The sequence below is a fragment of the Zosterops lateralis genome, assembly GCF_965231275.1.
Source record: "Zosterops lateralis genome assembly, chromosome: 6".
NCBI classification, from domain to species: domain Eukaryota; kingdom Metazoa; phylum Chordata; class Aves; order Passeriformes; family Zosteropidae; genus Zosterops; species Zosterops lateralis.
Window position 1 is genome coordinate 11,034,696 of NC_139761.1, and position 22,426 is coordinate 11,057,121.

The window sequence follows — 22,426 nt, forward strand, 5'->3', positions numbered from 1 at the left end:
GCAATTACTACCCTTCACTAGGTCAACAATTGCACCTGTGCTCAGTAACAAACTTTGGCCCTTGACAGCCTGGGGAAGCACACACAGCATCAGGCATCCACCAGGGAGAAGCTCAAGATCTTTTCATTCCTTTCACCTGGGGGTGGGGGGAGTGATTGCAGACTGAAGGCAATTACAATGCACAATACTCCTACCATTTCTTCACAAATAGGTACACTGTCAAAAAGGGCTAGAATGCTCTGAGAAAATACCTCAGACAGTTTTTAATAATTTTTTTTCCACTCCTCTCTCCTCCAACTAAAAGCAAGCATTCTTCTGCACTTCACTGAATTACTGGTTTAAACTGCAACACAGCCAGGGTAGAAAAAGATCTTAAACTTCACTTTCACCACTGTAGGATGGATTAGTTCTCCCCTGTCCTACTTGCACTCGTTTTCCCTATGACCAGCTCTCTGTCCACATTGCTAATTGCATGCTCAGTTCTGGTATCCCTGAGCTGCAGTCCCAGGCACTACCAGAACCACTGTATTTAAAATAGGACCAAGAAACAAATTATTTTCTTTGTGGCTGAGTCTTTGAACAAAAGGTTACGCCAGTCAATGCGGCTGTATGCATAACTTCTTATAAAAATCACCACTTTAATTCAGTGTCATTTGCTTATGTCACTCATGCCCTGGGTGTCACAGCTTGTGCATGAACCTTCTATGTCAGTTTAAAAGACTGAACATATTATTCATAATTTGTGGTGCTAAATATCCTTATTAAAAGATTAATAAATAGATTGAAATTAACTAACTAAATAAGCAGTAGTTTAGCCTTGAAACATATTAAACAGCATCTTGTATATAGGCTGCTATACTAACATGATGGACAGTATTTCAGATTCTTATTGTAAAAATGGTATCTGTGTGAAGAGAAAAATCTTGCAATCTAATTTAATCTGAATGAAATGCAGTTTAATTCAGATAGGCTAAGAACCAGAGTTTAGTTTCAAGAAACACTAATATATTATATTAAGAAAATGAGGAGCGGAGGAAAGAATCCAATAATTTCCCTAATAATGTCACACTGTCTACACCAATAAACATTTCAGCAATCTATTAGGCTTTCACTGCCAGTCTTGAACACTGTACAGCAATACACACTGCACTTCAAAACTGCCTTTTTTTTTGTTTCCTCTAAATAAGGCTTCAGAGCAGATAAAGATGATAAAAGCTGGGTTAGTAACAGAAAATGCAACAATTATCATCATCATCTTTTTGTCACAGATGGTAGTAAATATAAACCTAAGAGATAAAAAAAGCCTTAAAATCAACAAAGAAAAAATTAATGTGCACTAAAAAGTCACCACTCTGCCTGACCCATGCTCAGGAAAAACACAGACTGTGATAGACCAGGTCTTCTAACAATGTCAAGAGAAATTTTAGCACAAACGAAGCAAGGTTTGAGCACTCTGCATGGAGGACAGCTGCCTAATACTTTGCAAAAAGAGCCCAAATATTCTGCTTTTATGCAAGGTGAGTGAATATGCTGTCACATAGACATTGCCTATACTGATTGCCAAGAAGGCAACACACTGGAAGTCCTCAAATGCAGATAAAACAAAATTAAAAACCACCCAGTGCAAGTATGTGCAGTTTGCATATGTGCATACTTGATGTATTATGTATGCTGCCCAGATATGAGGAGTATGATAGCTCAGATGCTTCTCAGTCTCATGCCCAAATTTCCCCACAAGAGTAATTCTACTTTGGAAAGACATACCTTTTAAAGCTGGCAGTTTTTGAAGCTCCCTGTTATTGCTAACATTAAACCTTGAAGAACTCTGACGCTTTTCCTTCTTCACTACAGTCTGTGGTGCTGGTACTTTGATTTTAGATAGTTGTGCTGGGGGAGGAGTGCTGTTTGATTTCTTGTTTGACACCTGTTTAGAAAGAAATTAAAGCAGTTAATTACAGCTGAACTTAGAAATAAAAATCTTCTAAAAAGCCATTTTTGTCACAGAAATAACTGAAAATATGATTTTAGTTGAACTATTGTATCCATTATCCTCTGAATGTATTGCCACCTATTGCTCTGCTCATCTTTTCAGGGTTCATTTCTGTACCAAAGCCCTCACACAGATGGGAACAGATCACCTTGGTACGTGCAGTAGCCCATTTATTTGAAATTACCAGACAACTCAAAAGAAATTTTCAAATAATGTCTTTCCTCAGCTACTCTCACCTTTTCCCCCTCAGAAGTCTAGGTCTCCTAGGGATTTGAGTTAATCTTCAAAGGCACCAGAGAAACTTGTCTATTTACAGCAGGTGAACTTTTCACTGCCTATTCATCCTGGGCCTTGCTGCCAGAGTCCTAAGCCTGGCCAGGGCAGTCAGACTTTGATATAAAGTTAAAGGAGTGAGTCTTACTATTGTAGGTGCTTTAACAGCTTTTAAAACATACATTAAGATTTGTAGTGGTTTACTGCCTACTCAAAGCAAGTTGCTTTTACTGTAAAAATCATTATTAGACTGTCACTGTACCTCTGTATGAAGTTTATAACATAAATCAAGAAAAATGGTTCCCACTACAGGTTTCCAGCTTGCTGTTATTTCCCTGACTACACTTGACAGTGCTCTCTCTTAAGCTGAATAAAATGCATCATTAACAAAAGCCTGTCAGAACTTGTGGGGCTGCCTTTCTCACTCCATTTCTTTTTTTTTTTGAAGGAGGAAAAGCAGGTTTAAAGGAGGCAATAGTTAACTTTTAAAATATGAATAATTTCATGACAGTAATTACAAGAATGATAAAATATCTAGGAGTGATCGACACTAAAAATATAGAAACAGCTGACAAGGATCTCTTGTTGCAATATTGTAATTAATTTTGCAGGCCCTTAATTTGCTGTAGAAGTCTCTCAAATTTGCAAACTAGACGCACACGTGTTTTAAAATACACCTTAGCACATCTGCCTTACATGAAAGACCATATTCTTCTCCAAAAGTGCCCACAAGATAAGCAATAGGGAAAAAAATCAGATGGAATGGGATTCATGATGAAAATCAAGTTGTAACCCTGGTACTTTGGCAGTTTGACTTGATTTAATTAGAATTTTGTTAAGTGTTACAGGTATGAAAGCAGCTTCATTCCTGCATGAAATAACATCTGTGGCATTTTCATAGAGATATTGCTAAAACAAGATAAACCAATTTTCTTCATGTTCTGAAAAGTATTCCCAGAAAAGCTTATTCATCAACAATTTGCATAGTCTTGTAGTGTATATATTCAGCGTGCATGGAAATGTTACCATACATTAATTTCTACCTTTTGAGTCTCCAAGACAGTAATTTCATTCAAATTTTGTTCCAGTAGCATGACTGGGAAAGAATATATGCTTCAAGAATATATTAACAATTGCATCATAATATATACACAGCACTTAATAGATCAAAGATGACTGAATGCAACATATAGGTTTCATTAAACAATTTAAAATGACCATTTTGTTAATTTAATATTATAAAAGCAAACCCCCTTATACAGCCTTATAGAACAAATAAGGGGAGACAGTACAGTGAATATTATAAGTCTCAGTTACCAAAAACACTCTAGAACTTGTTCCAGTAAAAATGGAATACATCAGCAAATTGAAAGCATTTATGTACAAGTAATACCTGTTACATTGCATTTTTCAGACTATTTCACTTTTTAATCTCAGACACTAAATGTTTAAAAATGTTTATGCTTGAATACAAGTGATCTGCAAAGTAATTTCTATCCCTTAACTGAAATTTTAAAAAGCATTACAAACAAAAATATTAATAGACTAAGCTAAAAGAAAAACAGTACTAAGAATTAGGAAGCAATGACTTACCGAGTATTAAGCAATAACTGCTAATTAAGATGCATCATAAACATTTTTACTGCACAGGATTCTGTACTTTCAATCCTGTTATTGAGCCTAATGGTGTTTTTCCAAACTGGCTACTTTCCACTGCCACCTGTATTTTTTCATTACTTGGAACAGGAAAAGCTGTTTTCCTGTTTCCTCTATTCCCAAACAAATTCTCCATTTTAAATTAACAGGTGCTCTCATGTGTCTGCACACACCATGTATCCTAAGGTAGCACACACCTCAGGGAAGCAAGTATTCTAAATTGCAGAAAAAGTCTAAATTTAGCCAAAAGTGGTTATTTAAGAGGATGGGTAACATTTCTGATTAGAAATGTTGAAAGAAAGCATTTTTTGTTGCTATGGCAACCTCCCATCTAGAAGTGATGACTCCAGAGTAATTCTAGCCCTGAATCACTGGACCACTTATCCAACAGATTTCCTCCTTCTTCCTACCATCGAGCATGATCACCCCTGTTTTTCAGTCATCCTCCTGTCAGCCAGCACATACCAGAAAGCTACCAAATTTATTTCTAAACCACTATTTCAGTGGCATGCAGCTGTACCCAATGACCTCTGCAACTGGCATTATGGTGCTACCATGAAAGAACTGGCCTCCAGGGCTTGCAGACAACATCGGAAAGGAGGACACCTGGAAAGTGAGTTAAGTCAACTTAAGTCACAAAGCTCAGCAGTTTTAACCACATCTCTTAAAAAAAAGGCAAACAAATCCAGACTAACAATTGTGTATTCACCTGCTAAAGATCTGAAGGCAACATACTCTCTATGAAAGTACAGTGCTTTTGAGTTCAGATGGAAGAGCCAAGCTCAGCTTCTTCCTCCCAGTAACAAACCAAACTACCACAGACACCACAACTCCCAAGAGCAAGTGATGGACATTCTGCTACATCAGTGAACATTTCAATGTATCTGACACCACAAGAGTCAAGCTACAGACACCATTTTATCAATTTTCTTCCTGTGACTAGAATAAGCAATACCTATTCTTACCCTTGTTCTGGCAAAGGCTCCCTCCTACCCAAATGTTTATATAGACAGACACATTCAATTCCAAAAGTGCTGATAAATGTCTAAAAATATGCACAAACTGCTCTGAAAAATGTCACATTCAGAATGTTTCTTCAAATCATGATTAAAACACAACCCTCAGGTTTTCTGATCAATTTATTTCTCAAAAGCTAGAACTTTACATACTTCAATGAACATTAAGATAATCAGCTAAAGCGTGATTTCAACTTTTAAATTCTGATTTTAACTATTGAAAGTATACAGCTTATGTTCCTCAGTGCCTGTGACTAAACTTAAAATTAATTCAAGAGAGTGAAAGATGGAGAGGAGAGAAGGTTTCTTGCCAGTCACAACAGTTCAAGGTAGATATAGCCCTTCATCCCTTCAGCCCTTGAACCCTGCATCAAGCAGGATGTGGTACATTCCTTTTCTGAACATCACTCTTTTGAGCAAAGTTGCTTCTTTCACCCTTCTGACATTATACAGGCAGGTGAAGATAAGAACACAATGCTGAGTTTGCAACCAGAGAAAGAAAGATATGAGTAGAGCAAGCACATCTACAGTTACAGCTAATTTTTCTTTTTAAATTAAACTGATCATTATCAAGCATCCCACAATGCAACTTTTACTTTCGGACAACTAAGACACAAGAGTGAGTATGGTGGGACCTGTAAGGAGGATCCACCCTGCATGCCATGTACATCAGTAAGTCCTTCAGAAGAACCTATTCTTCCCTTTCTGACAATCTCCCAAAAATGCTATTGAAGCTACCCTGACAAACAAGGGCAACCAGAAGAACTCTGTCTGACCTTACATTTCAAAGCACACTCACCAGTAACTGAATTAAACCAAAGGACACAAAGCCTTCTGATCCACAAAATCAAAAGCCAAGCCAAGCCTAGAGAGGGGTCAGCTCTACAACAATGCAGCAAGCTTGCTGCTTTCTAAGATAAACCGGTAAGAGCAGGGTGAGGATTTGAAAATGACAGTAAAATCACCTTGATGCATCTGCAATTAAAAGATTTAGAAAACTGGATGGCTTACTAGTGACAGAAGTCAGATCTCCTAAGCACAAGGCAATGGAGAGCCTCTGCCTGAAGAAACATGGTGTTGGCAGCACTTTATATGCTGTTTCTTTACACACATCAGTCTAAGACAATTATACAAATTTCTGCCTTCTAATAGGTACCACCAGTGAATTCAAGTTTATATCAGTTTGCACACCATTCCACAGTGGCAGCAGCAAAACCTTGAGAAAAAACTCTGCACTGTGAAATCTGCATAGGTGAACCCTGTACCAACTCACACATGATTAAAGTTCCCTGTGAAATACAAGTACACAGAGCAAAAAGCACAGAACACTTTAAAAGAATCATCAGTCGGAATCTGAAAGAGGGAAAATGCTTATTTTGATGCAGAATTAATCCCTTCCCTCTTCTCCTTTTGGTATAGTAAGTAGCCTCCATGGACTTATTTTTCATTAAGATAAACAGAGGTCTGATCTACAGCACCCAGAAGAGCTTGTTTCCTGCCAAGGCAGCTTCAGAATGCTATGAAAGCACTTTGGATTACATCTAAAACATACTTACAATGAAATTGTATGAAATTGAAATACAGGTTACTGAACCTAAACACAGATCATCGCAAAACATGAAAGGGACATTAACGACTTGATTTTCAAAACTGTATGAGGGCCCAGTATGTAACCAAAATAATTTGGCTAACAGGTTGAGGCTTAATACATAATCAATGTAATTAGGCTGAGAAGCTGAATTTAATTTAATCTCTTGAGATGAGAACTGAAATCAAAGATCAAGGAGTCAAAATGGGTGGAGAACAGTTAAAGAGCCTTCCATGTAGTTTTCTCCCTCTCTGCAGTAACTTCAAAGTAGTGTGAAAAATCTCTGAACACTCCAGGAATCTTGTACACTACCACAGAGCTTTCTCCTTTGCAGATCTTCATTTACTGGCTTGGGGGTGGGAATAAGGACAGATCGTAGCTGGCAGATGGCCCAGCTGCCATCAACCCGGTAAATATATCCACACCATACCTACAGGAAGTGGGCTGGTGATGTGACATCAGCTGCTGGGACCAAAGCAAGTTGTTCAAGACTGCACTAAGAGTAGAGCAGTATTTGTCAGCTGATTTCAATTCTGTGTTGTTAACAGCAGCAATTCAACACGACTTCCAAGAGAATAACGTAAGAATAAACTCTTTTAACTAATGGTATTAAAGACAAGGCCTGACAGAGCTTTCAGACAGGCTGCAGTAATTCTAGTAACGCAAGTACTGGCAGAGTTTATTACGGAGCAAGTAGATATGATTTTTAACATCAATGTTTTCAATCTACAGAGAATCAGTACAAACTATACAAAGCTTGGTATGGAATACACTGGATACATTAAAGGAAACACTGATCCATAAACAACACAGATAAAAAGAGCAGGGAAACATGTTTGCAGGGTACCATTTTGGACAGCAGATGTTTCTGAAGTTCTTTGCTGAAGATTCTTGCTACTATGCCATTATTGTTTACTAGTTTTACCACCACAAGCCAGTTTGGACAGACAACTTAGGGAGGAGTCTCTGGAGAGGCAGCTCATGGTGCTGAAGGCTTTGGGTGGATTCACACAGATGGCAATTTAGATGTCTATTGTTTTTCCTCAACAAAATCATTTGCCAGAATGGTACCTGGGTTGGCTGCTAGAATGATCTTTGCAGCTGCCTTTCTAGCAAATATGCTTATTATTGTTAAACACTCTCAGTAGCTGAGATTACTGCTGGAGATTCCTAGGCAGTGTATCTCAGTACAACTTACTATGCTTTCATTACAGCAAGACCTGCATGCTAAACCTTTGAGGATGCATGCTGCTATAATGATAAGCAAAAAGATTCACTTTTCAACAGGACAGTAATGACAAAGTTTGTGTATTTTAGCACTCACAGACTTATGTTGTAGTACTCATTTACCAACCATGATTTTGCATTTACACAGAGCAGTGCTGGTGCTGGCTATTCTCAATGTCTAACCATGGAGTTCCATCAGTGTTTTGCCAGAGACAGCGAGGAGTCTGCTGGAATTGCATCACTGACTGGGATGTTTCCTACAAGCACTGAAGGCCATCTGGGCCTCTTCACTGTGGAGGGGTGCCCACAACAAACTTTACAGTCACAAACCACTTTAGAAGACTCATCCACAACTTGCTGAAGCTCTTCTGCCTTTCTTGCTGCTGTTTATTTTTCACAACACAAAGCATTGCTTCTATTTCCTGTTAGCTGCTTATACACAAGACTCAAATTTTATCTTCTAAAGAATTGTATCATCACAGCTTTGTGTAATAGACTGGACTTGCAACACACCAAGCCAACACCATGTTTCAGCTTAGTGTGCTGCATCCTTGACATTAATAAACCATAATTTTACATTCACAATTAAATATCAGGAGCATAAGGGTTGTTCTCCATCTGCTTCTTGTAAACTTAATTTTGCTTTAACTAGTTTACCCTAGAAGCTGATATTTGATTCTCTTCAGCCAGAGCTCAGCTCTTCAGCCCAAGGTTGCAGAGTACTGGCAAAGATGAGAGGGTGCCCAGGCTCAGACTTCAAGTGGCTTTACACTGCTTTGTGTTTGCTGAAACCACCATCAGTGAGCACCTGGTACTTCACAAAAAAGCAGCAAAGCAACAGTTGCTTCCGACTGTATCTTCTATCACAAAACTTCAAAGCAAGAAATATCCTTAGAAAAAAAAAAATTGTTACCCACAACGACCAGTTAGTTGATTAAATAAGATATAAACCAGATAATGTCCTAAGTATTATTTTAAAGCATTTATATAAACACAGAGATGAAGAATCTGGATAAAGGATGGCCTGGCTTAAATGACTTTAGTTCTTGATTTTCATTTATAATTCCTCTCTGATGAGTTTGAAGCATCCTTTTACTTTAAAAAAACCCAAAACAACAAAAACTACCTTTGTTTTCTTTAGATGTATGTACATGTACATACATACATACATATATATGTATTTAAGGTTCCACATTTGAAGGAAATCACATACTAACTCATTCACTTCAGGCATCAACTCCTATACTCTACTATAAATTTTAGTTACATACAGCTACTGATGAGCTAAGGCAACTGCACATGTGGCTTTACCACTGAGCTCTGTATTTTTGTGCTCCCTGATCTATTCATAGAAGCTTCTTACTTCACACACTCATAATGCAATCTTTTTCTACTTTGCCTTCTGCCCACTCATTTGGTATTTGTATTAGATGCTATTTGAGAGAGTTACAGTCCATGACAAGTAACCTGGTCTAGTGGAAGGTGTCCCTCCCCAGGGCAGCTGGGCTGGAAATAGATGATCTTATGGTTCTCTTCCAACCAGACCATTCTGTGATTCTATAAATAATAACCTTAACTGCTTCTACAGAACTGTTCCACCAAATCATTTCATCTTTGGCTCTCATCTTGCTTTTATTTTACATGTTGCTGGAGAAGCTTACGTGTCAGTATTTCAGACTGCTAAATTGAGAAGTGATGAGGAAGTATATAAAAGTCACTATAAATGTGTAGCAAATTATAATATTTGGCAGTCATGTTTTAAGAAGCATATTCGGGAATAGGCCAGGATGTTTTTCCCTATCTTTTGGTTGGTTGGTTTCTGTAAACGGCCCTCTAAGCGTGTTACAGGGAAGGACACACAAAAAACCCCAAAGCCCACCATCCCACTTCTAGGATTACAAATTTATTCTGGTTGCAAATGAAATTGAGGAGGAAAACATGCACACAAGGTATGTTTTAGTGAACATGAGGCTGGATTCAACAGTTACCTGTTTTTGCTCACTGCTCGTATTCTCTAAGAGATAACTACATTAATAATTCTGTATTACACATGTTAATGTACATCTGACTACTCTCTGAGTGGTCGGCCTTAAATCTTATGAAAAAATTTAAGAGAAGCAATTTGAAACAAAGGATGAAAAGGATGTTTTCAGCTCACAAAATGCTGGTATCCATTTTTTAAAGTCACTTTGCTCCCTTTGATAAGGACAACCTTCACCTTCATTGCTGTGCTGCTTCCATTCAGGAAGGATCCAGAGAGCTTAAAAACCCCATTAGGAAGCAGAGGATAGCAAAACTAAACCACACACAGTTCTCACACCTTGTATGTTACACAAGTAGTTCTGAGCCTTGTGTAAGAAGTAGAAGGGTGTAAGATCCTGTTTTCAGAAGCATCCCATTTTAGGTAACAAAATACTTGTATACAGCAGTGTTTGGTACACTTTAATAATGCCATTAATTTTAAAAGCATAATGTCAAAGTCACATAACAAATGCCATTAAGGTAACTATTCAGTATTAGGTGCCTTTGCTTGGAACACAGAAGAAAATTCCAGTTCCCAAAACCAAAAAGCCAAGATGTCAATAAAAATTTGAAATAAGAAAAATACAGAAGTTAAACACAAAAGGTTTTGTAGATGTTCTAAGAATAACACATGTGGCATCTCTCTACTCAGCAAATAGCTTCTCATTTAGTACTAAGGCTGTATACACTCACGTATTTTTAATGGTTATATCAACGCATTAAAATAATCTCTCTAGGAAAGAAAATCAGAAATGCAAGACATGATAAAAATCAGTTTTCAAATTAATTTTAAAGAAGTTGGCACACCTATTTAAAACCAAACAAACCCACTCCAAAGCCCACAGACTTTATTTTTTATCAGTTATAACTGATTCAAGAGAAAATCCCAACTTCATACACAGCTTTGGTTTAAAATCCTGTTTTGCTAATGATACGAGTAAAATCCCAAACTAACAACCCTAAAAAGCTACATAATGGATCTAACACTATTTATAGTCCTTCCATGATTCAAATGTGTGAGGATAAGTTGTTTGAAATTTCAATTTTATTTCATAATATATCTCTTCTTCCAAATGCAAGACTAGCAGTTATAAGATCACCTTTATCTACTACTGCATGGGACTGGCTCATGAAAGCACTGGCCACTCTGCCTGTCCAGCTGGGGCACACCACTGAGCACAAACAAGAGAACAGTGAGGGTTGTTATGTGATGAAGATGCCTGTCAGTGCTAAATGTATCTCTTTGTTAAGGACACCGGCTTCTATAAAGAACAATCTTATACCTCAGAGATGAAGAATGCAATGTATCCAAAATGCAGTGCAACTGAGTTACAGAGACTGCCCAGCTGGTGTGAGGGTTGACACACCTGAAGGGTGGGACACCATCCAGAGGGACCTGGACAAGCTTGAGAAATGAGCCCACTTGAATCTCATGCGGTTTAACAAGACCAAGTGCTGGTGCTGCACCTGAGTCAGGACAATCCCAGTATCAACCCAGGCTGGGGATGAACAGATAGAGAGCAGCCCTGCTGAGAAAGCTTTGGGGCTGCTGCTGGAGGAGAGGCTGGACAGGACCCAGCGATGTGCAGCTGCAGCCCAGACACCACCCGTGTGCAGGGCTGCAGCCAAAGCCCCGTGGGCAGCAGGGGAGGGAGGGGATTCTGCCCCTCTGCTCTGCTCAGGTGAGACCCCCTGGAGCACTGGATCCAGCTGTGTGTCCTCTCCAAGGACATGGAGCTGTTGAGCAAGTCCAAAGGAGGGCCAGAAAGATGGTTAGAGGGATGGAGCACCTCTGCTATGAAAAAAGGCTGAGAAGATTGGATTTGTTCAACCTGGAGATGAAAAGGCTTTGGGGTGACCTAACTGCAGCCTTCCAGTACCTGAAGGCACCTACAAGAAAGATGCAGAAACGTTTTAAGGCATGTAGGGACATAGGGACAGGAGAAGGAGGAATGGCTTTAAACTGAGAGTAGGTCTAGATTAAGTATCAGGAACAAATTCTTTACTATGAGAATGGTGAGGCACTGGAACAGTTTCCCCTAAAACATTGTGGATGCTCAACCCTTGGAAGTGCTCAAGGCCAGGCTGGATGGAGTTGTGAGCAACCTGGTCTAGTGGAAGGTGTCCCTGCACATGGCAGAGGGATTGGGACTAGATGGGCTTTAAGGTCCCTTCCAACCCAAACCATTCTGTGATTCTACAACCGAACAACAATAATGGAAAAGACCTACATGATGAATGCTTCACGTAAGTGAATAAATACTTATCTGTGACAAGGAGGTATTTCCAGAAATTATTTAGGACTAGTCCTAATACATATTAACAAGGAAGAGAAAACAATCCCAGAACTTTCTCCTCTCCCCAACCCCTAAAATTCAACCTCCTCTGCTGTGGTGCCTAAACGAACTGCCAAATTAGTACTTCCTTCTGCCATGACTTTCAAGGGTAACTTTAAAAAATTCTGAAGTAGAAAATTCTAGTCTCAAACTGGACACTGTGCACCATCTTCAAAATCAGGCACGTTTGTTTCGCAGGGTAAACAGCAGAACAATGAAAATCACAAATAGTAAACATGAGAAAAAATAAGCAGCATATATAGAGAATATCCACTCAACTTTCTAAATAACTTCTGCTGCTGATCACAGAAACCTGTTATCACAAATTAATGCTGGATTTATTGCATTTGTCTATTTCTCCCTTTCCTTTAAATGTTAGGATACTTCCACATACGATCTCAGCTAAAAAAGCCATGCAAAAACCATCAACTCTGCTCCTAGTACCCATTCCCTTTGTAATTTCTTACTTTTAATGGACGTGGATTGTGCTCATATAATCGGGAATCATTAAAAGTAGTAGTGAGAATACTGACAGTCCTTCCCCACCATGTGCTGGCTCATATAGGAAAGGTGATCATAGTAACCTGGACAGTCACCTCTGGAGGTTCTTTCAAAGGGATGAAAATCCTTACTTGTGCTGAGGTATTTTGAAGATGGCCCATTAAACAGAGATTTCTGTAATTTTTTGGCAATTCCATTTACTGAAAAGTATTACCACTATGCTAAGTAGCTTAAGAAATTAACTTTTAAATTAAAAAGGTCTCAAAAAGCACAGAAGAAAAACCTCTGAAAACAAAGCTTTACAAAATTTCTGCACTGGAAGCCACTACAGTAATAAATCTACTGAAAAGTGATGGCTGTGAGACAGTGGCAGGATAGAAGCATGGATCAGCACTTAAAAGATTTTAAATTATTTTTAAAATTGGTTTCAGCAGTGATTATAGTCCAACGTCAGCAACACATGCTGTCAATAAATCCATTTCTTGCACAGCAAGAAAAATGGCTAATACAATTTGCATTTTATTACATTTTGATTTGCCTATATTAAAAGGAAGAAAAAACCACAACAAAATACCTTTAAAGTAGAAAGAACCAACAAGCACAGCACATGGAAACAACAAGATAATACACACACATGCTTCTCAAAACCACATTAGTCTTCCGTTTGCTTTTCTGCATGGCAGCAGAATGAGTTGTAATTTCTGTTTTCATTCGCTGATAGTCACCAGGCCAATACCTTTTCAAACAACAGAAACGGTCTTTGCCTTCTACAGACTACTCAGTATCTGGATTGAAAATTAATACAAATTAAAAGTTTGATGCTAGTTTACGTCAGTCCAACTAGACACAGAAGAAGCTATCAGCCCCAGTCACCAGTTTTATACCAGACTAGGTCTTGCATGAAAGGCTACCAGCTGCTTCTGACCCTTCCATCCCCCTGGTGAACCACAGCAGTGAATTAATTGTCCTGGACTGTTCCAGGGACTGGTGAAAAGAGCAAGTTTTAGCACCTACTCTCCTCCCACAGGCATAAAAAGTCAGTAACAAAGAGTATACAGGGTTAAAATTTTCACTTCCTTCCCCTGTGTTAGTATTTGAAAACCACTGCTAAAGTACCACACTTGAATTATTTTAGGTGTTAGGTTAGGTTTTTCTAGAGACAGAAAAAGGTCATGTTTTTCAACAGTCATTAACTATTACCAAGTCCCCTCCTCTAAAAAAATGAGCCTGTCCATAAATTACAACTGCCTCAACTCAAAAGGAGACCTCCACACCCCTGTGACAAAACAGAACTCTACAACAAAGCCTATCCAGCAGGCAAGTAACTTCTTCAAAAGCCAGTCAGATCACAGGGTCTATGTCCACAAGGTACCAAGTGCTGGAATGACCAATCACCACACCCAGGAGATTTAATTTTCAGCATTAGTTTTTGATGCAAGGATAGTTTTTGGGCACTGTTATGCAAAGACCTCAAGAATTTACCAGAGTAAACACACTATTCCCAAAGAGAGGAAAAACAATGCACAGCAGATTAAGTCTTTGTTCACAACCAGGAGACACTGATATGCTGGACTAACTGACATTATACTTAAAGGAATAGATTCAACTATTCTGGCAACAATTTAGTCTAATTTATTAACATTTACTAACAGGTTACAAAATAAGCTTAGACAGGAACTTAATCATATTAGTTTTTTTCTGAAGTGTTTAATAAATGAACAACATGCAACTGGAAACTGGAGTAATGGCACTGGGTACAGAAGGACAAGGTGCCCTCACCTCATACAGACTGCGCACTTCTGGTACCTCTGTCACAAAAAGGAGATCAGTAGATGGAAGCAAGAGAAGGACAATTAAAGTAGTAGGAGTCCTCCTATCTAGGGGATGTTAAGCAGGATTTTGGGGGGAAAAAAACCCCAAAATATAAAATAAATATTAAAAAATATATAAATGTCAATTATATAATTAATTTAAAACAAATTTTACACAACTTCCAGTTAAACAATTTCTAAACCATATATTGGCCTGAAGAAAAGTATACCAGGATAAAAGATCATACATATAAATCTACTCTGTTTCTGATTCTCTCTCTTTGAGCATCAGCAGCTGACCATATAGCAATTCAGAAGGGAGGCCCCATGTTACTTCACATGAGGCAATCTTCACATTGAGTAATCATGCACAGCTAATACAAGAAACATCAGCTTAAGTGATTTCCACCCTCTTTTAGCATGGACATTCTGGACCTGGTGTATCAGGAATCATTTCAATCCCTCTTCAAACTTGCTGTACAGCTTCCCTCAACTGAAACCTCATTTCCCTGACTGCAAGACAGGAAAAACACGTGCTCATTTTTGTAAATACTAAGATCTGTTGTACTTTTTTATCTATAGAAGTTCAAGGCATCATGAATTTAGTTAAGTGCTATAAATGTGTCTATAAATAAAGTATTTGTGGGATGCTGCTGCTTGTTTTGTCCCTGTTCTTTGAATAGCAGGCGGTTTCTAGTCTTTACAATCTGCCATTTGCATTAAATTTATTTGCATTAAATGCATATGCATTAAATGCATTTTGAGAAACAAAACGCTGAAATGAATGATCATATTTCCAAACTTACTCATAGTCTAGAAGATGAATTTTTTAAAGCCATATTAAAGCATATGTAGAATGACACATGACAACCTTTTTTGAAGAGAAAGGAAACCTAGAAATGTATTAACAGCGTGCTCCTGAATATTTCTGTATTTACCAATCTTTGCTATGTTAATAAGCAAAGATTTCTGCTCATATAAGCACCAGGTAACACACAGCAGAGCAGGATTACAGCCAGCCACGTTAGAATGCAAAGTCTACATTACTGTTTGTGTGCAATAACTATTAATTAAGATAATGAGTCAGGCACTCAGGAGTTCAAAACTGTACAGAGACTAAATAATGCCCACTGGGAATGAGAACCATGTGCCAGTCACATTCCCAGTTCCCTTCTCATTCTGCCCCTGCTCACATATGATCAAGTATCATAGACAAGTGAACTTTCCATTGGGAATTCTACCTGGATGGACAAAAGAAACAGTGTATGAACAGTAAAACATATTCTTCAGTTGAGATTCATCTCTCTCACATTTCAAGTTTATAACAAAAAAAAATTAGATCTGCAAAGACACAGAAAGAAATTACAAAGAAACCCAAATATATATTTTTGGCTAGCACATGAATCTCTTCACTCATTATCTTGGGGAGCTTTACAATCGATCCTGAAGTACCAAGAGGGAATAAGAAAATAAGTCTTGGTCTCAGCAACTTGTCATTCAGAAGCTTGAGAAAATAAGTAGTCAACAAATGTACTACAAAGATGGTGATAATGACGAGCCTTACAACTGCACAGGAATTAAAATTATGGCCAAGTGACACTCTTTTTAATACCACAGCAACACTCTGTAAAGACAGAACACACCACAATGAAGTACATCTATTTACACCACTATAAACATCTACACTGATTCATTTCCCACTTCATTCTACAAGCTCCCCTGGCAGCTGAGATCCTTTCTAGTAGCTGCTTCCCCCTATCAAAACTCGATCAGTCTTACAGGAATTTACCAAAATACTTTTACACATAATTTACAAGTTTTAATGATCTTCTTAATTTATGACAATAGCAAGAATGGCTCTGCCCAACAGACAACTGAGAAGTCACTGAACTGCAGACAATAAATAGTCCAACCCACCTACCCCTAATGGTCACTTCGGAGCAGGAAAAACAGTAAAGCTGGAGGAATATTTTCTTCTCAAACATTATCTTTCAGTATCAAGACACGTTTAGAGGCTGCAATATATAACTGTTCAGTACATCATTTTATATTCAAACTACAATGAACATTTTAAAGGAAATTTCAGGAAATTCACATAAACAGTGGATTTCCAAATCAAACAAAACTCCTAATTCTGAGTTTCTGGATGAATGTGTTCAAGGGAGTGAATAATGATTTAATCGTTCCCTTTTCATGTTGCTGTGCCTTGCTGGTGGGCAAAACAGAGAGAAATGCAGAAGGGAAAAAAAATCAACAGAATAATTCGTCAAAAATGGCACACTTGGTGGTATACCTTTAAAAATAAACCACAGAACACAACAGCTGGCAGCCTTTGATTAAGCCTAAGGTCTCCTGACAATAAACCAGGCTACTGACACTTCACTGACATTGCCAGCATGGACAGCCTGAGGGAAGAGACCTCTGGGAATTACAGAGAATTCTAAAAACGACAAGAAGAAGAGCCCAAAAACTCACAATAAGACTAGAAAATAAGACGATGTACATCTCATAACAACAAAAAAAAAAGGGAACAGATGAGTATTTAAGCATATAGCAAGCAAATACTTGTTTACTTTAAACAAAATTGACTTCCATAAAAGCATCGTCTCATATGATGACAAATACCAGGGCAGTAGTTCCACAATCATTTTCCCTCAAAACTACCTGTCATGACAAAATACAATGCAGAAAAACTTAAAACATTTCTTAGAAGTCACTACAAATAAGTGTGAAAAATGCTATGTTTCTTAGTAAAATTTACCTCATGTTCTTGGTTATCTTGTCCATCTTTGCCACTTTTTCCACTCTTGGCTGATTTTGCAGGTTCCTTAAAAAAAAAAGTTTGCGGTTTCAGTTTTTTTAAAAAAGGAGTTCTAGAAAGATTTCCAAGTCAAGGAATCAGGCTTTTTTAGACACTTGCTGAAAGTAATAAAAATGACAGAATAAAAATAACTGTTTTAACTGGAAAAATAATTATTTAACTGGAGGACGATAATATTGAACTATCAGTCTCTCTGAAGCCACTTTAAACATTTTTTATCTGTAAAAAGACTTTGGAATTTTATTTATGCCTCAAAACTCACCTATAAAGATAAGTTTTCACATAGGTAAGCAGGCAGGGACAAAGAATGCAAGTGATTTGAACCATGTCTGAGAAATTACTTGGTTCTACTACTTTGCTGGCTTTGGTTTTTGGGTTCAGAAATATTTATATTTAGTTTAGCTTTGAAACTAGCATCTGTATAGTACACGTTTTACACTTTATTATTTTGTCAGTTCTAAGGGCTAGAAAGTCCAGTGTTAGCAGTAGGCCCACAACTCAATTTTCTGCCTCACAGCATTGTACTTACCTTGAATCCTTCACCCATTTTTGAGATTTGTTACTCCCAGGAAAGTGAAGGAAAGTTTCAATGTTTTTAACATCGAAACTGCCAAGGATATTGGGAAAATGTTAAAGCAAACAACCCCCACAAACCACAACACTCAACCTCCCTACATCTACTTTTAAAATGACGTTGACAAACTAAAAGCCAAACAGAAGCGGTCGAGAGGGACAGCAGCTGGCTGAGGCAGACAGAACGCTTCAGTGTTTCTGACTTCCACTCATGGCTAATTGCCTATCACACAAAATAAAGTGAAATCCAGCTAACTTCCTGCCGGATTTACAAGTTTTCTGCCATCATTACTTGTGCGAGCCTCTTTGGTAGCCGCCAGACAAATCAGCCCGTGGAGCCCGAGGCAAAGCGCGGCCAAAGCTGGGTTCATTCTATTGTCAGGAGAAGGAGCTGAAAGGCTCCGAGGGGCGACTGGCGCTACTCGAACACTTATGGAGATCCCCCAAGCGCAACTCCCACTGCAGCCAGAGCTGCGCAGCACCCAAACTTCCCAGGACGGGCCTGGGCGAGCAGCCGTGGGGACAGATCCCCTACACCTTCCGTGGATAAATAATCCCTTCCCCCTGCACAACGCCCCCGGGCCAGCCCTGAGCGAGACCCCCCCACCCCGCTCCGCCTGAGGACACGTTTCCCATCCCCTCCCTTCAGCACTCCCCCGCACGCCAAACCCACGGCCGTCCTCCCCCGACTGCCTCCCTCCCTCTCTCCCTCCCTCGAGGGCCGCCGGCGAGACGGCACCAGGACCCCGCCTCGGCACCCCCGGACTAGGCCCCGCCGGGAGCTGCCCCCTCCCCGGCGCCCGGGGGAGGCGGCGGTGGGCACAGGGCAGTGATGGAGGGAGCGCCCCTCACCCGGGGCCGCCCCTCACGCGGCTCTCCCAGCGCCGCGGAACGGGCGCCGCTCGCCGCTGCCGCCCCCCACCCCAGGCCCCTCCTCCCCGTGGGGCCTGCACCCCCCGCGGCCTCCCCGCGGGGCTCAGCCTCTCCCGATCCCCACCACTCACTTTCTCCTTCTTGTTTTTATTCGGCATGGCCGCGGAGGCGCAGCCCCCGCCGGCCCCGCTCCGCTCCGCGCCGCGCCCGCCCCGCGCTGCCGCTCCCCCGCTCCGCGGCGGCCTCGGCGCCCCCCCCCCCGCCTTCCTCCCCCGCCCGCGGGGAGCGGGCCCTGCCCGCCCATTGGCTGCGCGCGTCACGTGGGCCGCCGCTCGCGGCGCGTCACCGAGTGGGCGGGGCTGGCGGCGCCCCCGCCCCCCGCCGGGTCCTGCGCGCTCCTGAGGGCTCCGGGCTCTCCTGGCGGGTCTTGGGCTCTCCCGAGAGCTCCGGGCTCTCCCGAGGGCTGCGGGTTCTCCCGGCGGGTTCTGCGCTCTCCTGAGGGCTCTGGGCTCTCCCGGCGGGTCCTGCGCTCTGCCCGCGCTCCGGCCGCGCCTCGGGGTGTTCCCGCGGGCTGAGCGGGGCAGCGGGACGGGCCGAGGTGTCCTCAGGGCCCCGAGCCTCTGGCAGGCTCTTTCTCAGCCGGTGGCAGCCCGTGGGAAGCGAGGGGTCGCTGACCCCGCTCCCTCAGCCGCTCTCGGGCCAGGGACACGGGGGCGTCCGGGCGCCCGTCACTGCAGAGCGGAAATGCTAAGTGGGGAAAAAAACCCCCCAAAAAATCACCCCCCCCAAAAAAACAAACAAACAAAAGCACCCCAAAAAAACCACCAAAACAAAACAAAAAACCAAACGCAAAACCCACAAACAAACAAACAAAACCCCACAAACAACCAGTACAGGATATACCTGAAGTTTGCTGGCCCTCTCGTACAAATCCAGTGTGTCCATCATCATTTTGAGGACTTCAACATGCGCTTGCAGCATGTGGATGAGGAAGGTGAGCTCTGCCAAGTCGCAGCCTGGTTTTGAAACGATATCCAGATTGCTTTTAAAAGCCTGGGTTCAGTTGTGCATGTTTTCATCATGCCCACCTGTACCGGAGATAATTTTTTTCCAAAACACTTTTTAATGTCCCAAAACCAGAATGCAAAATTGAGGACAGTGTTAGACAAAAGAAGAAATGTGCAGATTCTTCATCTGGAAAATTTACAAACTGTATTTCTCTCATCGTCAGATTAAGCCCCAAATTACTGTTAGGTGAGGAAAAAGTGCAGAGGACATTAGCACTCATAGTAGCATCAGGACATAAAATATTTCAAATTTAGATTGGACATACTTGTTAAATTCTAATAGTACTGTGCTGCTAAAGGATAGAAAAAGTATGACTTAATAAATACAGCGTAAATGTGAAATGGATCTCATTCCTTACCCAGCCTGTGAGTATCAAATCCAGCATGAGCAAGCAGATACGCTCTCATTTTTATGCCCTCAGATTTTTAGAATATAGAATTCTAATAAACACTTGTCTGATGGGATAGTATCTAATGTTAGACACTTGTATCAGCTTGTATCCATTATATTTGAACACTGCTTTTGCTGTGGCTAAGAAGACAAAGAAACTTTCCCTTTTCCAGGCACTGCAAAGAAATTTACTGACTATGGAGAGCTGCTTCTTCTTACTCCAGTCCTCTTCCTTTCCTGTTTCTTAAGTGCTAGGAAACAAATTATGCCTGCGTCTTATCCCTTCTCTCATGTTCTCTGGTTTGAGAGTTTAGAAATGAGGTGCAGTTATCACTATTGTGCCTCTGCTAAGAGCCAGTCACGAATGAGCTGCTACTAATAAATGACATTTCTCACCAACAGAATAACATGGATTTTTTTAAATACTAAGAGACAGCAAAGGAAAGAAATCTACCTCCATCTGTAGTCTGGAGTTCGATTAGTGTGTGAAAGGGTTTGTATAGCTAAGGATAAACTGAAGGGCTTCCACTTCTTAGTTAGGCTACAGTTTTGTAGAAGCTTAAACTACTCTTAATTCCCAGCTGTTGTGCTCCTATCTCCCTCCCCTGCACTGATGCTGGTACTGTGAAGTTTAAACCTGTTTGTAGAATTGATCAGGTTGAAAACTGTCCTCCCAAAATTACGTGTTGGTTTGGTTTTGGTTTGGAGTTTGTTGTTCAGCTTTTTGTGTTTTTTATTTGCCTTGAACTGGCACACCACCACCTGCTTCTGTAAACACTAACATTGGCTGAAGGAAGGGGGTGGAAATATGTGGCGGGGGCGGGATGTGACCTCAACAGCCTAGATTTAGATCAGTTTAAGCAGCTTAATGAGTTTCTCATTGGCTCTTGGCCTCTTTTGTGCTGCTAGTGCTCATAGTTTTTCTAAATAGTGGAAAAACTCTGTCAATACCGTTCTTACCCAAGTACTTCTGAATAGGAGCAGCAAAAAATTGTCTGTCCTTATTTTGCAGTTAGTTGGGAAACCTTGAATCAATATGTTGAATACAGGTTCAAAAGCTGGCACTGACTCAGTTAACATTTATGAGGTTTTCTTTGTGACCACAGATATAGAAACTCTTGTGAAAACTCGACTCCCCCTCACCTCGCTTTGCTGCAGAGTCTAATTCACCAGCAACAGAAAGCAATTGTGTTTTTCAAGGCCTGCTCTATTATATGAAATAATCAGTGGGTGGAGGAGGTTTACAAGAAAAATAGTTCCATCTGTATGCTCTGGTGTCTTCATAAAACATAAGACTAAGATAAGTGACTTGTGTGATGAAATCTTACTTTTACTACAATGGTGTGGTACCGTGGGCCTAATTATTCTGCTATGGAGTAGAAATAACTATGCAAATAGGGTGATGTAATTTGAGTGTGAATATGGCTATATTAATATCTGCATTAACTTCTGAACATTTTATGCAAACTAGGTGTTTTCAAAAACCAGAACACAGTCACACTGATTAGGTTATTGTTCTTATTAAAATGACAAAAACTAATGGATGTAGCATAGTTTTCAATTTGCATTTTTTACTGTACTGATCAAATTCTCCAAATTTGCAAAAGTTAAGTCACCAAATCATGTCAAGTATTGTGTAAAACACCTGGATAATATTTAATAGCTTGAAACTGGGCCAAGTGTCCTGTGTGCCAATGAAAGGGGAATATTTACACAATTAGTCCTTTCCAGCTATATTGGATATTCTTGTCTGTTTGATTGCTTTTCATTTGTTTTTTTTTACTTGTTTTCTAATCCCTTTACAGTGGTTGAGCAGTCCTGCTCTGGCCTGAGTTTACAGAACAGATCACTGTCACAGTGACAGGGATAACATCTTCCATCCCCAGCTGTACGACTTTATTGCTTCCCATGCTCTGTCTCTGGTTTAATTGGGTGGTGTGCCAGTTCAGCTTGTTAAAATGGCAGAAAACCAACTGAGCACTGGTGACAGGAGACAATGAGACCTTTTGCTAGGAAGCTGTTAATTTGGCTCAGCTGAAACGATGCAACAGCACTTGTGGACAAGGTTTTAGCAGCCAGTGAACTGTCATCATTATACATAATTGTCAAACATTGTCAGGCTGTTTCTCAAAACAGCTCTTCAGTGACTGATGCTGACTTTTGTTGTCTGTGTCAGATATAGAGAACTGAAACCTGAAGGACCAATGGCAGTAAAGAGGCTGGAATAGATGGGTTGATATAGAAACAGATTTTTTTTCTCGTGCTTGCATGGGCCAAAATG

At 40.3% G+C, this 22,426-nt stretch overlaps 1 protein-coding gene across 2 annotated transcripts in view; it reads right to left on the reverse strand.

The window, feature by feature from the left end:
- PPP2R5C (protein phosphatase 2 regulatory subunit B'gamma) overlaps positions 1-18,919 on the reverse strand; it is a 74,409-nt gene extending 55,490 nt beyond the window's left edge. Inside the window, exons 1-3 of one of the 2 annotated variants that reach the window (XM_083863582.1) lie at positions 18,819-18,919; positions 17,182-17,247; positions 1,765-1,924 (exon numbers count right to left, since the gene is read on the reverse strand). In XM_083863582.1, the coding sequence (XP_083719708.1) occupies positions 1,765-1,924; positions 17,182-17,247; positions 18,819-18,845 (253 nt within the window). In that variant the 5' untranslated portion in view covers positions 18,846-18,919. Of the gene's footprint in view, positions 1-1,764; positions 1,925-17,181; positions 17,248-18,818 lie in introns of those variants that run through there. The other variant, XM_083863584.1, reaches the window with a different exon arrangement.
- Positions 18,920-22,426: the final 3,507 nt, after the last annotated feature.